This window comes from Phascolarctos cinereus, unplaced genomic scaffold (genome assembly GCF_003287225.1).
Source record: "Phascolarctos cinereus isolate Bilbo 61053 unplaced genomic scaffold, phaCin_HiC Scaffold_4;HRSCAF=312, whole genome shotgun sequence".
NCBI lineage: Eukaryota > Metazoa > Chordata > Mammalia > Diprotodontia > Phascolarctidae > Phascolarctos > Phascolarctos cinereus.
The window spans coordinates 164,349,638-164,366,156 of NW_027555847.1; the positions used below are offsets into that span (position 1 = coordinate 164,349,638).

Genomic DNA, 16,519 nt, shown 5'->3' on the forward strand with positions numbered 1-16,519 from the left:
ATGGGGGACCCACCTTAACCTCCCTTTGGTCTCAATTTCCTTATCTGTAGGGTGGGATATAAGGGTGGATTTGATGATTTCTAAGATACATTCTGGAATTGAAATGTTATGATGGTAGTGAGTAAAAGACAGGGTTCCTTTAAAAAGTTCATGTTGAACAAGGTATATTGGACACTAAAAAAAAAAAAGACGTGTATAACCATAAAATTTCCATTGCTTTATCACTTGAAGTGTTAGAGTGGGGGAAAAGGAACAGTGAGAGGAGGGCACACATCAGACAAGGTGCTATCAGTGAAAGCTTCTAAAGGAAAAATATTTTGAGCTAGGTTTCAAGTCTTAAGTGTAAGCTGCTGGAGGGACCTGGCAGTGATGTTTTTCTTCTTTGGATCCCTAGGGCCATAGTGACATAAACAGTGGAAGCCCTTAAAAATATTTGTTCCATTTAATTAAATAATATAACATAGTAACAACTAACATATAGGGCACAGTACTTTCACATCCATTATCTCATTTGATAACTCCTAACAGAGTAGGTATCATTGTCATTGGCCCATAGATGAAGAAACTGAGGCACAGATAGGTTACAAAATTTGCCCAGTGTCACACATGTAGTCAATGCTAGAGCAAAGAGTTTTAACCCAGGTACTTTTATAGGTCCCAGTTGTTCTTTCTAGTAAGTCACAAAAAAGGGTGCATAGACAGAAGGGAGTAACCTACTAAAATATTTCTAGTATAATGAGCTGTGCTGAGTTGGGAGCAGAGAGGCCTTTTGTTTGTTTGTTTGTTTGTTTTTGGAGGAAAAGGAGAGAAAAATTCCTATTTAGTCCCAAATCAGTCCTTTAAAATGGTATAAAACACAGAATCCTTTAAGATTTATCTGGTGTGGAAATTAATTAGCTTGTGTGGGCAGGATTACATTTGGTTGATTAGTAGGATAAAGGAAATTGTTTAATTCTTGGAGTTGGATCCAGGTATAAAAGCTAGCATTTATATAACACCTTCTGGTTTACAAAGCACTGACAACTCTCTCCTTTGATCCTCACAACCTTGAGAAGCAGGCATTATTATTATCCTCATTTTACAGATAGGGAAACTGAGGCAAACAGAGGTTAAGTCACACAGGTAATAAGTATCTGAAGTCAAATTTGAACTCAGTTCTTCCAGACTCAAAGTCTAGCACTCTATCCACTGTGTCACCTAGCTGAACTTAAAAAAAAAAGTTACATATTTTGAGGTGATATAGTAGATACCCTACAGCTGGCTATTTCCTCAAAAATTTCTGCTGACAATTTGGGGGGGGGGTCTAGATGCTTATCCTAAAAACCTGTAAGGAGCAATATGCCAGAGAGTTGCAAAAGAAAATCAGGGCACTGGGGTTCTAACTATATATGATTGAAGAATTCAAGGTAGACTTAGATGAGTTAGTACCAAAGTCATTTTGCAACCCACATGAAAAACAGTTTGTGGGTAGATATTGGTGACATTTTATGTGATTGGGAGTTTAAATAATCAACTGTGAAAATAATTTCATTAGGCATAGGCAACTATATGCCTTTTCCTGGCATGATGACTTTTTTTTAATCATACTTTATTCTTTGCATTATACTCCTATCTGTCGATATAGCCTGGCATCCATAACAGTAACTCTCCTTTGCTACTGACATGCACATATATACTGGGAACTGCTGGGATAGTATAGAAGAGCAGGAGATAATGATAAGGGCATTAGTTTAAAGCCATCTTGTAATCTCTCCCCCTTTCCCCTTAAAAGAACACAATGAATATACAGATAGAAGGTGTCTTTTTTTTTAGTAAACGTTCATGGAGTTGAAGGTTACCTGATCATTTATTTCTAAATCTATCCTTAAGTTGCTATATTTTCATGTACCTCTTCTTCCTATTCATGTTCCTCATGGCTGCCTGATTTATCAGAGTTAAATATGTGAAATAGACAGATATAGATATACAAATACTACACACACACACACACACACACACACACACACACACACACCCCTTACCTTCTGAATTCTAGTCTTATATCTCCAAATCACCTTTTAGACTTTTCAAGGTGGAAATCCCATAAGCATCTTAAACTCAACAGGTCCAAAAACACCTCATTATCTTTTCCCCAAAACCCAAATATTTTCTAAATTTCCCTGTCTCTGTAGAAGGCACCACCATCCTTCCAAACACTCCAGCTTGCAACCTCAGCATTATCCTGGACTTCTATCCTGGACTTCTCACTGTCACCAATCACATACATCCAGTCACGTGTTAAATCCTATTATTTCTCCCTCCAAAGCATCTCAAGAAGTGATGCTCTTCCTTCTACTCACATGACCATCGCCATACTTCAGGCCTGTATAACCTCATACTTGGATTCCTAATGTGCACATATGCCCGTGCCACTAACCATATTTAATAAACTTCAATGCCTCCATATTGCCTCTAGGATAAAAAAATACAAACTTCTGTGTTTGGCATTTAAAACTCTTTACATCCTAACCCCAGTCTTCCTTCCCAAACTCTTCACAGATTGCTCCCCTCCCCACAGTCCGTCATCCTGCTCAAGTGTCCTTCTTGCAGAAACTCACACGCGACTCTCTATTTACTGTTTTTATGTTGTTTCACTGGCTGTCTCTCACGTTTGAAATTTATTCCTTCCTCACCTCCATGACTTACTATCCTGTTTCCTTCACAGCTCAAGTCATGCACCAATATCTGCATGAAGCCTTCCTTGATCTAGCTCCTAGTGCCTTCTTTTACCTCACAAGCTTTTATTTATCTTTTTAAATATTTTCTATTTATCTATTTGTCTTTTATTTATTTTGTGTATCCTTAGATATACACACATACATATATGTATTTGTATGTACATAGAGACAGAGATGATAGAGATAGAGATAGTCTCCCTTAATAGAACATTAGTTGCTTGGGTGCAGAGACTGATTCATTTATATCTGTGTCCCTATAGCCTAGGAAAATGCCTAACACCTAGTAAGCATTTTTATTGATTTTCTTATTACATTCTATTGACTACATTTACCTATAGAAACTAACAAATGGTGGTTAGATTTCTAGGCTAGGTCCCTGGAGTGATGAAAAAAAACTTCAACTCATACTGGAGTACTATAATTTTCTATTGTATTATTTTCTATCATCTTCCCCATGTGTTTTTTTTTAAACCATACTATCAGTTAAATAGGCTTTTTTTTTTGGTCTAACCTAGGAACCTAGCCACTACTTATAAAATGGATTCTGTAGAGAGAAAGTACATTCAGGCTTCACCACCACTGAGATATGAATGAATTTGTGTGCTGTAACCTTGCTCATTAATTGAAGACATATTTGTATTATGATTTTATATGGGTGACTTGTATTTTTACAAATATGCATACAGTATACTATCAATTTTAGGAAGAGGAAGGAGTTGGGTCACTGTTCCCACAAAAGATGTCTCTGTAATGGCTGGCTTGAGGTTTGTCATTAGATGTAAAGCAATTGTAGCTGAATGGTGGAAATAGGTTCTGCCTGAGAGGCATCTACTTATTAGGAGAGGGGAATGCCGTGCTCATCATAGCTCTGCGGAACAACTTAGAGTACTGATTTAGTTACACAGGTGGGAGTCCCTGAATGCCCTGATACCTTGCCAAAGGATCAGCATCAGTGAAATGGAGATTTTTGTAAGATATTGGCAAAGGGCCCCACCAGGTGTCCCTCTCTGATTTCAGAGAGAGAAGGCACTTTCCTCCATGCTTAAATTGAATCTATGAGACTTTTGAATAAAAGTCCATAGAGTTCTGGAGCTGGAATGAATCTCCAGAGGTTATCTGGCCTCCTGCCTGGAGGCAGAGCCTGTAGCTAAAGTGTCTGAGGCAGGTGGGTGTCTATCCTATTTTGAAACCTTTTTTGGACTACACCTGTGGTTTCTTTGGGATGGGTAACTCTGAATGAGAAACTCCCTCTACCGAGAAAAATCAACACCTGTTTTGCAGCAGTGTTAAGAGATATGCCTGGAGGCACTAAGAGGTTACTGTGTGTCAGAGACTGGACTTGAACATAGGTCTTCTTAATTCTGAGTGTAGGCTCTCTGTTAGGTTATGTTGTGCCTGCTATGAAACATCATAAGGGATTGATATTTCACCACCTTCCTCAATTGCACATCCCAGAGAGCTCCATCATTTTAGCAAAAAGAATTAGTTCAGGCACATTGGAACAGTGATTCAAAAACTTGGGAATCTCAGAACTGGAAGGGGTCTCAAACACCACCTGAGTCCAACAAGAGTCACTACCACATACTCTGTGATTCAGTGACACTGGCCTCCTTGCTGTTTCTTCTACAGAACATTCCATGTCCTGACTCTAAGCATTTTTACTGGTGGTCCCCCACTCCTCATCTCTGCCTCCTGGCATCCCTGGCTCCCTTCAAATCTAAGCTAAAGCCACTTTCTGCAAGAAAGTATCCTTCATCTTAGTGCCTTTCCTCTGAGACTACCCCCAGTTTATCTTATATATAATCTGTTTGTACATAGTTGTTTGCATGCTGTTTCCCCTGTTAGCCTGAGTTCCTTGAGAGCAGGAATTGCCCCCTCCCCTTCTTTTTATCCTTCTTTGTAGCACAGTGGCTGGCACATATTGGGTACTTAAAAAAATGCTAGTTGACTAAGTGGTCTTGTTTGCTTCGAGGTGTGCATTTAGTGATGCATGAAAACATCCTTTTTCTTGTAAAATTCAACTAATTTAGCAACCTCAGTTAAGAGTATGGAGTCTTGACAGGGAAGAGAGGACAATTCTATTTTTTTTTCTTTTAAATCCTAGTAATATTTTGCATAAGATTGAGATGCTGTAGTTCTACCTAAGTAAGTTTCATTTACTTGTGGAATTGTTCTTCAGTCCCATTTTCTATCTTATTTCTGCTTCCTGTTGTGTATAGATTACAGTGCAGCTAAGAGCCATTGTCATTGAACTGAAGGTAGTTTGGTCCTTGAATGTTTACACCAAAATAGTATTGAAGGAGCCAGGGGACTTTCTGAGGAGAACGATATTCCCTCTCCTCCCTGTCACTGGACTAAAAGATCTGACTGCAAGTGAAAGATCTGTATGTCCTCCTGAGGTGGGTTTCATTTACCATAGATATTGTCTTAAGCTAGAAAAGTTCTGTGACAGAATAAAGAACAGTTATAGCTATACTGCCTCCTTTGGTTTGGGGCTATTGAGTACATTTTTTTTTTAATTTACGGTCATACACAAATAAGCACATAATTCTTATCTGTTCTCATGCTTTTGGTGTTCAGCATACTACAGGTGTGTGTGTGTTTGTGTGTGTGTGCATGTGTATGTGTATCCACACTTAAGCATGCTTCATTGCCCACAGAGAGGTGCTTGGCAAGCATATCTGTTCCAACAGAGATACATTTTAGAGTCAAGACACTGAATCATGTTGGATATAATTTTGTAGGTCGGAATTCTATTGTTCAGTTTCATGAATTTTGAATATATCTATCTCTAAAGCTCTGAGATGGAGAGTCAGAACCATTCTAGGTGGTCCTTTCTAGAACTTATCTTTAGAAAACAATTTTTTTGTTTGAGAGAAAACTGGACTAACAGCATTGTCTTGATACAGAATAAATAGGTCATTGGTTCGTTACATAATGTATTTGTTTTTCATTAGAACATTTTGATATGGTCTTATTAAAGTATCATGTATTATTTATTATTTCTTATGAAAATGAGCTGAAGGGGAAAGTCTGTGTTTTAGGACATCCACAAATGGTAGACTAAGAGTTAGTATGAGTGGGGAGGCTTGACTCACTTCTATCAGAACAGGAGATTGCTTGAGGCAAAGGAAAACAATGGGAAAAAAAAGAAGGGGCACAAATTTGACCTTTTTGCTTTTTCTCTCACTTTGATAGAATGTTTTTTCTCTATTGTTTTCTTTCTTTTTATTGTAAAAAAAAATGCTGCCTTTCTAAGTCAGAGTTGGCTTAAAAGCTCAGGGTTGTTTCAACACTGCAAAAATTCTTTAAGCAAAATAAAAGTATATGTGTGTATTCATAAGTATATATGTGTGTAAATAGGTATTCAAATTCTAGAACATTACCACCATCTCCTATAATTATACCAATCTACTAATCTTCCTTGCCTCCTTCCCTCTATACTCCAGGCCTTATTTTAAATTAATCCATATTATTGTTTCTGTAATCAATTGACAGGCTGTGCAAACCAAATTTTTGTTGAACTCTGCCTTTGCAAGGTGAAAAATAAGAACAACTGGTAAGATTTGGGGTGGGGAAGTGCTATGATTATGACTTAGAAGCTGTAAATAGCTTTTTAAAAAATCAGAGCTGTGGAATGATTAATTTTCTTTGATTCAGAAAGGATTTTGATTTGCCTGAAATTGAGTTCTGCTTTGTTGAGCTGACTGCTCTGTTAAGTAGCAGTTATTTTTGTAAAAAAGTCTGTGATATCACATTAGTGACACCAGCCTTTCCTTCCTTAGGAATTAATTATGCCTTGCCCTAAGTGTTACTTTTTGATATGAATGTGTCTCTGAAAGTTGGATACCCTGTTTTGCTGCATTAGGCTTTGATGAAGCTTTGGGGGAGGTTCCTTTCTGGAAACAACAACATCATTAGACTTCTGCTCTGAGATTTAACCTTTCTTTCAGAAAAAAAAATAATAATTCAATCATTTTGTCAAAATCCATTAAAAAATACTAGTGTCTCTGGTCATATTTTTTACTACTGTCAAGAAGAATGAGCTTTTCTATGGGACCTCAAGGACAAGTTAGAGTATTAGTTTTTTGATTTGCAGGTCACATCCTATTTTATTGCATAAAGACTAACTAAATCTACTAATGAATAATTATTACTCCATAAAATAAAGGGGGGGGGGAAGTCTGCAAGAGCAGAATACTAATTGAAACAATGAGGTATTGCAATTAAAGGGGAAAAAATCAACAGCAAACCCCCTGAAATGGCCATCATGATTTACCCAAGTAAACTGAGAGGGCAATCTCTTATTAGACTTACTTTCTTATCATGTACATTTATAATTTTAGATAAAATAGAATTCAGAGCAGTTTTAAGCTCCTTGCCTTCATCAGTGCAATAATTCATAGCATCTTGGTGATAATTTTATATGCTTTCTCCTGAATACAGAGATAGTGAGTGACATGGAGATGTAAAGCTAAAGCTGTTAAAAATGTCCTGTTGTTTATCGCTGCTACTGCTCAGTGCTGGGATCCTGCTGCCTGCCTGAGCTCCAGTCCTTTTCCCTGCCACACTCTGCACTCTGGTTCTTAGAAGGGGAAATTCCATTTTATTTGTCAGGTGTGGTTCCAAAAGGGTAAAAAAAAAAATCATAACAGACATCCAGTCCCAGCTGGGCAATAGCATTAATTGCCCAAATCTCCTGAATGCCTGTGATACAGCACTCTCGCTTGCTCCCCCACCTTCCCTGGGGATTTTTAAAATGCACTATTTGAATTTTGGTGAGTGGTAAAGACCCTGCCCTAGGACCCATTTGACAAATGAGAAGCCGTGCAGCATCAGCACCAGTCGACTGAGCCTCAGTGAGTCAATCTCTCTCTCTCTCTCTCTCTCTCTCTCTCTCTCTCTCTCTCTCTCTCTCTCTCTCCCTCTCTCTCTCCCTTTCTCTCTCTCTCTCTCTCTCTCTCTCTCTCTCTCTCTCTCTCTCTTCTCTCTCTCTCTCTCTCTCTCTTTCTCTCTCCCTCTCTCCCTCCCTCTCTTCCTTCTCCCCCTCTTCCTCTCTCTTCCTCTCTCTCTTCTTTTCTCCTCTCCCTCTGTCTCTCTCTTCCTCCCTTTCCTCCCCCTTCTCTCTTTCTCTCCCTCTCTTCCTTAGTCAGCAGCTACTGTGGTGTGAGACAAGCCGGCTTTCACTGTCATTGAGGAAGTTCCATTTGCTCATCAATAGGCTGCAGGCTGCTGTTGTGTCTTCCCTTTTCCCCCCCTTAAAGGAGGGTGGGAGGGAGGGTCGGGCTGAGAATTATTTCCAATTAAAAAAAAAAAAGGGGAAAGGGAAACCAAATAACAACAAGGCAAAACAAATATAGTTTTTAAAAAATCTATCAAGTGGCCTTAGCTTAAGACAAATGAACGTAAGGCTCTAGCAACTCAAAAAAAAAGGGGGGGAGGGGGAGAGAGAGATACTGTTTCTTAGTTAGATAATCAGCAAAATTTAAAAAAAAATCCACTCAAACTGTACCGACAAGACAGGAGAAACGTGCTTGCATGCAAGCCTCTTCACTTGTTCTACGTAGACTTCAGAGAAGCACCATGCAGCATCCCCTCACGGGTGCAACCTGCGTAGCTCTCCCCAATGTGGGCATGTGTCCCCAGCTCTCCTGTGCCTTGACTTTTATGTACTTACAGCAGGTAAGTCGCGTTTCTTTTCTCAGCACCTTGCCTTGTTCCTGCATGGACAGCATACCTGTGCCCCAGACCGGGGAAGATTCTCTGCTTTTAAAGCCCATCTCTCTGTAGGACGAGGGTATATAAACGAACTGCTTAGTGTTTGTGATGTTCGCTTTTGCATTGGGGGAGTGGGGTGGAGGGGGGAAGGGGACAAAGAAGAGGTGTGTGTTGGGGGAAGGAGAATAGAAGAGGGGGAAAGATCTCTTTTTAGTAGCATATCTCCTGCATAAGAAATCCCTTTTATTTTATGAAATCTTCACCAAAAGCTGTTTGCACATATGCTTAATACTTTGATTGCCTTACTCATAGATACAGTACCAGAGTTCCAGCCATAAAAATGGTGTGCTTTCTTCACTTGCAAGCATAAATTGCACTTCTAATGTAAATGTGCCCAGTGGCAATTTCATTCTAAGACCCCTTTGAAGCCAGGAATTTTAAGTCTTTGTTGAGGCGCTCTGCTGACTACAATTTCAATCAGACTGATTTTAATTAGGAAAAAAAAAATGTTTTTAAGTTTGCCTATGTTTTCAAACCGGCAGACTGCACGCAGAGGATCACAGCATTTGAATTGTAGACCTATGTCAGCCTAGAAATTTGCTTCAAAAATCAAGGAACAATGCCTGTTCTAGTCATGCTTAATGATGGGTTTTGTTTGTTTGTTTGTTTTTAGTTGTTGTTTGATTTTTTTTCGTGTTCGTTGGCACATGCATCGGTAGGAATCCCCCCTCCCTCTCTCCCTCTTTCTCTCTTTTTATGGTGTCACCGAGGAATTTTTTTTTCTTTCCCCTTTGCAGTCTTCGTGCAATTCACTGTTTTCTTTCTGTCTGTCTGTCTCCCAGAGTATTATTATATCTCTGAACTGGAGTTGGTTAGGTGGGTTTGGAATCCTGACTATAGTATGGGGTAGTGCCACCCCCCCTTTAAATTAGTGATTCATCACTATAGGCAGGGGACAGTACCTCTGTAATTCAAAGATTAGAAATAGGTTTTCATGCAAATGGGAATTGTTTTATCTTGATTATCCTGCCCCTACTATTTGGAGAGTTTAAAATCATTTCTAGTCCTTTCATGGGCTCCTGATAACTCACCTAAAGTATGCCTTTTATTTGGCATTTAGGGCTGACACTCAAACTTGAATCGGTGGAGTTGAGATTATTCCTGCTCCAAAGATCTGGAAATGACATACATATATGCAGATTTCTATTTTGAAATTGTATGTAATTTGATATCGAGTTTATCTCCTGAAGAAAGTAGCACTTAGGGTTATTCTGTGTGGAAAGCCTATTTAGCAACATCCAGTAATTTTAAAAGTACACTGGGATTGGGGTGTCTCATTCTAAATATTATTTTATTCCATTTCTCCTTTAGTAACCTGTGCCGGGAAATATTTCCCAAGAGAGTGCTGGTAACACACTAAATGATTCATTTGGCTCTACAGTTTATATGTGCCTGTGCTGCTTGTGTGTACGTGTGTTTGTGTGAATGCATGTGTTATCCATTAAATGAATGTACTAATAGGTGTTTTATATAAACTCTAAGAATCAGTTGTACTGTAATTGCCTTACTAATATTAGTTGGTCCTTTGCATCCTACCTACATTTATCCCATTTTTAAAAATTCATTCATTTCAAAGGTTGTTACATAATAAGTAGAATAACATAATAATTCAACATTCTGGATCCTTTCCTTCCTCCCCCCCCACTCCCTTACTCCCCATTTTTGATGTTTGCTCCTCTAAAGTTGTCAAATATCAGTTTGTTGATTTAGACACAGCATGCCAAAGGAAAGAGTGACATAAGGTGAGAGGTCATTTTCACCATGCAAGGAAGTGGTAGAAATGATTACATAAAGATGAGGTGTAGAGGTTGTAATAATCTTGTGTGATCTATTGCAGTACTCTCATGCAAACATGTCTTTTGGATTTAAGGAAATAGTGGTTGTCAGAACAAATGTTTAGAAGTGATTAAATTAGTTGCCACTTTCTATTTTGAGAACAAGATGAGGAGTGATACTTAAAATGTGCTTTAGAGTTCCTTTTTTGTCCTTGTTGGTACACCATGTTTTTAACTCTTTGGGTGAAGAGACCTGTAGTATGATGTCAAGTATAGAGGGTTATAGTTATGATAGTAGTTTTGCCTCTTGTCTCACTACCAGATCTGAAGCTTGTGGTATAAATAAGTAGTCATTAATTTCAAGCATCTGATCCAGAATTGTAGGTTTTTCGGTTGTTCTATCCACCTACCTCCCTAAAGAATAAATCTTTTGGGAGGTATTTTTAGACTGATTACTTGTGGTTATCACTTTTGTCATGCATTTTGTGACATTCTAGTAATATTGAATTTATTTAAGAAATTCAAATAATTGCTTAATTTTAAAAAGCATCAAAAGGTACACTAATCCAATGAAATTAGAATGACTTCATTTCTTTATCACATAGTAAGTTGTTCAAACAGGTGAAACTGTAAAACATTATTTTAAAAATCATATTAAAAAGAAAGAACATTTTAAAACTATGTGCTCTTTAAAACATGATAAAGTGAAATATACAAATAAAATGTGAGTTGGATTTTACATTTCCTTTGCTCAAAACTACTATTGAAAAAAAGAAAAAAGAAAAGAGAGAAAGAAAAAAACCAAACAAACCAGGTTTAATGGATGTTTCTCAGTAGATTCTTCACTGATACAGTTTCCCTGCTTGCAAAATTGGGTACTATTCCTTGGGAAATGATTCTATTTTCTGTCTCTCTGTGCCCCCCTTCCCCTTTTCCCCCTAATATTTATCACTTCTTTCCACTCCCAACCCATACATACTTAGCAGCCAAACCGTCACTCCCTATTTTCTGGGACTTATTTAAAAAACAAATCCATCTAATATAAGAATATGCAGACTCAATCTGTGTCTGCACAAAGTGATGGGGAGAAGTCAGGAAATTAATTCAAGTTAAAACAAACAAAGGTGAGGGGGAGGTAGGGAACCCTTTTGCCTAAAATATCTAAATCATTTAGACAAGGTGAAGAACGTTTTGATGACTAATTGATTTTGTCTCTGGCTAATTTATTTTTCCTTTATTCTTAGAGTATTAACAATTTCTCCCGCTTTCTTACTCCCCCCGCCCATTCATTTCCTAGATTCTACAAGCCGTGTTACAATACAAAATATTGTATTATCCTGTTCATGCCTAGATGTTGTTTCTGATAAAGCTATTATCTAAAAAGTACAAAAAGTAAGCACCGTTACTTTTGTTTTATTCAGAGAAAGGGAGAGAGAGAGAGAGAGAGAGAAATGGGATGGATTCTTGGGATTTACTCTGTTCTCTAGAGCAAACCAATGCTTAGGTCACTCTTCCTATTTGACATTCAGTATTTGATGGATTGGTGTTGGCTCCACAGTGTCATCTATCAGGTGTGTTCTAAGGATGGTTATTTTACCAGATAAACCACAAAAGACACCCATAGTGCTGTAAGAAAATTCATACATATGATAATACAGAAGTCATTTGAACTATGAATCTATCAATATAGCCAAAGGAGTATTATTATTAAATATTTTCTGCAAATAACTCGTATAGGCAATTTTTATATTGATCACAAATTTTCAGTCTTGATGTGAACTAAGGTATAAACTCAATCCTTTTTTTCCATCCTTGTGAGAGGAAATAAACTAGTTGCTTATGAGTATTACCTTTCTGCTTTACCTAAGTACCAAAAAATCCTTTTTTTTTTTCCTAAGGGTTATTCTACAGAGGGTTGGCTAGGTGGCAGGACAGACTTTTTGTTGTCTTCACTCTAACTATATGATAGGTTTTCCCTCAGAGTAAGACTTTTGTACTGTATTTTAACTTCTGAAAAGGAATGTAATAGTATGTTTGATTGACTTTTCCCTGTTCTTAAGCCCCCATTGCCTACTACCAGTTTTGTTTTAAAACCTTCTCCATCTGTCAAGTGCTATTCAGACAATACCTCTTTATCAGATGAAATAAGCAAAGCCAGATACTTAAATTCCACATGTTTTGTTGTTGTTGTTGTTGTTGTTGTTGTTTTAAGATGCCTTTAAAATGGGCCATGCCACTGTCAATATCTTAAGATTGGTAATTTTTTCCATTTAATGATGATACATGTGGTTTGTTTTAAATAGTGAAGTGGTTTGTACAAAGGGTAATTTCTCTTAAATGAAGTCATTGCTCATAGTGGACATCCTCAGATCGAAAGCAATTGAACTGAAACCTCCATATCAACCTTCTCTGTCTTTAATTAGAAAGTAGTTCACAGCATAGATAGTGATCTAAGGTACCGGCTTTCATACTCAGGATAAAGCAAGAGAAAATAGCCCCATGCACAAGCCAGAGTTATAAATTTAGGAAACATTAGATAGGCCATAACCATTATGGCCATGGAGAAAAGTTCAATTCTCATTCAAGTTACTTACCTTGTGCTACTCAATCTGATGATTTATCTTTTTTTTTTTTTAATCATGTTCTTTCTTCATGGCTTAATTCAATGTTGATTTATTAGATTGGGCTGTGGATTGGAGTGGTCAATGGTGTCAATAATGTAGAAAAGAATTAGGACAGATCATCTTCATGTCTAAATTGTTTAAAGAATTAAAATGGCTTGGATGAGTACATTTCTAGGCACTGATTGCTGATTGATAAAGAGCCAGTATCACTGTCCTAAAATAGAGCCCCCTTTTTCTTAAAGTCTTGACCACATGAGAAACCCTCTTCTTTTTGTATTTCCTAATTTAGGTAAAGGACTATTATCTGGGTGTGTTGGTGTATAAACACTGGCCTAGCTTTCGAAAGTGTGCCTCCGTTTCTGATCCAGGAAGGAGCCTGTGGTTTACTCCAACACGTAGAAAGTTGTTTCTTTCCCAATGTATGTGTTGGTAACTACCCCTGCTATAAAATTATTTAATCTGAATTTGGTTCATGAAAATTCTAAGCATCTGTTAGCTTACCAACCTGAGTTCTGCAAAATTTAGTTCTGTCTATTTCATGGCAATTTTCATGTGAGAACATACAACCCTGCTTATGCTTGCATGAGCAAAGGAAGTCCACATTACTGATGCTCACTTGCCATCTGTTTTTCTTACAGCTGGGTCTTGAATAATTGTCCAGTAGCTGATGGACTGAGGGTAGACAATCTTTTTAGGGTTTTCTGATTCATTTAACCAGCCTTCCTGCCCCAAGAGGAAACATAATGCTTGTTTATTCGTATTGGTTGGGTAAAAAACAGTGTAGTTTGTCAAGCAAATAATAGTGTTCTGGAAGAGAAAGAAATTGCACCATTGTAAACAAGGTTGATGCATTTGCGCCTAAGGGGGCAATGTGGCACTCTCAGGAAATGTCATCATTTGAATGAAACAAATCTGACAAAGTGTGGGCGTAATTGTCCCATCTGGAGAGACCTCATAATGTACATGGAGAGATGTCCCAGTGTGCTGTTTAATTCAATTAAGAAAAATAAAGTAAGTTTGATTCATCAATAAAGTTTCTTTCCAACACACACCTTAGATGTAAGGAAAGTAGCACATGTTTTGGAGAGGACAACACATCTCAGTTTGCATGAAGGTGGCTGTCATTTTCTGAAGATGTGTTTCATCTGGCTATCTTGAGTCGGGGCCATGTTGAAAAAAGGTTAGTTCCTCTCCACAAAGGCATGAGAAGTAAGTTGAATGGGCCCTATTATCCCTTGCTAATTACTCAGAAGAACTGTGAAAGAAAGAACATCTGGAGAGGAGATTCATAGGAGTTTTGGGAAGAACACAAGACTTTAATGGCATTTGACTCTTTCTTTGGACAGTACTTCTACTTTCAGAGTTCCCTACATAATTAAAGTTGGCAAAGTGCATGATGCATGGAGGAAAGCACAGAAAGCCAGAGACTGGGAGGGAGGGAAAGATTGTAAGGGGCGGGGGGAGACAGAGAGAGACAGAGGAGAGGCGCACACACACACACACACACACACACAGAGGACAGAGAGAAAAAGACAGGCAGACAGATAAGATAGAGAGAAGGAGAGAGACACAGAGAGAGGTGGAATGGGAGGGGAGAGAGACAGAGAAGAAAGAGAGAAGAAGACAGATGGAATAGAGATATTCATGGTGGCATTTTAGAGGGCACTGAATCAGTAAAGCTTTGTGTATTTAGTCTTTTACCTAGTGGCAGGTGATAGACACCTTTGTCTTAAGACCAAGAGAGTTATTTTACAAAGTGGAGTGCCAAGGATATTGTGGGAAGAAAAAAGTGAACTGGGTTAATTTGAATTTCCTATGGTCAAAGCAAAGAAGGTGAGCCACAATTTAGAAGCCTCATACCAAATTTCCTACCCAAAAATGGGGTGAGAAGCAACACCGTAGCCTGGTCAGGCAGGCCTCTGAAACCTCAGACTTAGGTGCCCAGCACATTGTGATGAGGCTTTCTTGAGAAGCAGTCTGACCTGTCAGCGCCGCTGTGGCTCAAAGGTGCCCAGGTGATTGATTTATCAGGTGGCAAGGGATAAGTCGAGTCCATAGGCTCTAGTGAGCAACTTGTGCCGTTTCTTTGCCTGAATCTGTCATTTCCCCCTGACTAGCCGAGTGCAGAGGCATTGACTTCTTTTCCCTGGCACTCCCCCACCTCCTCCGTCAGTGCAGCAGCCCAGTGAATTTAATTAGGGAAAATAGCATATTTAATGTCTATAGTGTGCTGAGTACTTGTAGTTGGGGCCTTTGGTCTTTTGCACTGTAGCAGGCTCCAGCTGAGGAGAGAGCTCACTCTGTTTTGATCCTGCTCTTTTTGTTGTGTTAAACACATGCAGAATCAAAATTAGGAGCTGTAGTAAGAGCTAAAAGCACGCGGAGGGTTAGTTTGGGCTCCCAGTGAGGTAATGATTTTGTGCAGATATGGAACCAGAGTGCATGCTAGTTAGGACTGAAGTACCTAAACTGTTCCAATGATAATGAATGGGAACACAAATGGCTTCATCTTAATAAGGCTGGTTTGTGTATGTGTGTGTGGTTTTGTTTGTTTGTTTGTTTTCGTGTTGGTGGAGTGGAAAGTGTTTGATTTTTGATCATTTATTCAGCTTCTGACTACATTTTTCTTATCCAAAACCACAGCCATCAAGCTCTTTGTCTTCCCTTCTCTCTCTCTCTCTCTCTCTCTTTCTGTGAGTATGCCTACTTCCTATCTCTGCTTGAGCACCATTATGGAGGGTGTTACTCAGCTCTTCCAAGAAGTACTTCAGCCCAAGTTGCTTCCTGGGCCTCATTTCTCTGGACTCTTATTCAGCCTGTTTGATAGTGGAGAATTTGGGTTTCTTAAAGATGCGTTTTCAAGATTGAAATCGGGCAGTAAGAATAAATATTTTGAAACAGGGCAACTAAATTGTTAAATTCATGCTGTGTGACTTGGACTTCATCAATGACAAATGGCCTGGGAAACTGGGCTGAAAAACTTACTTTAGGTGAGCCCCATGAGGGGTCAGATGTTCCCAGAACTTAGTCAAAACTTCTCCAAAATCAAATGAGCCATTCCCCCAACCCTCCAGGTGGACAGGTGTATTTATGATATATTTGTGATACACTGCTGGTAAAATAAAGTCAGAATTTCTCCATTCTGGTCCCTCCTAACTTACCTGGGGCTTTCTTTCCTCCCTGTCAGATGTTTGTCCTGTCTTAAGGATGTAATATGGATACAAAACTCAATTAATGGTCTATGACAGGAGGAGGGGAAAAAATTCTCTCTCTTTTCAGAATCAAAGTTATTTACTTTCAAAAGCTGACACAATAGCACTGCAGGGGCTTCATTTATTTCTGTTCAGAATGTCATTATTCTGTAATGCAGAGGGACTTTGGCATGTGTTGCAGACTTATTCATATAATCTTTATTATGCTGGGGGACTACTTCAGTGTACCTTGGCATACAGGAGTGTTTCTGAGGTTCCTACCCCACCCCTGCCCTCATCCCTGCCCCTTTCTTTTTTGCTGGACTGGGTCCTTGTGTTTATTAAGGTTTGCCACTCAGAGAACACTCTTGCTTGAACCTGTAGTGGGTAGAGTCAGGCTCCAGGCCTCCCATCTATGAGAGTGATTGTATTGT

At 38.7% G+C, this 16,519-nt stretch overlaps 1 protein-coding gene across 36 annotated transcripts in view; it reads left to right on the forward strand.

Annotated features, from left to right (window-relative positions):
* The window catches only part of RBFOX1 (RNA binding fox-1 homolog 1), a 1,746,265-nt gene that overhangs the window by 1,323,088 nt on the left and 406,658 nt on the right, over window positions 1-16,519 (forward strand). For 2 of the 36 annotated variants that reach the window (XM_078152758.1, XM_078152740.1), the window contains exon 1: window positions 8,093-8,399. The exons of 26 other annotated variants lie outside the window; for them this stretch is intronic. In XM_078152758.1, coding sequence (XP_078008884.1) covers window positions 8,256-8,399 — 144 coding nt within the window. In that variant the 5' untranslated portion in view covers window positions 8,093-8,255. Of the gene's footprint in view, window positions 1-8,087; window positions 8,400-16,519 lie in introns of those variants that run through there. 8 more of the 36 variants (XM_020972956.2, XM_078152752.1, XM_078152765.1 and 5 more) reach the window with 7 other exon arrangements.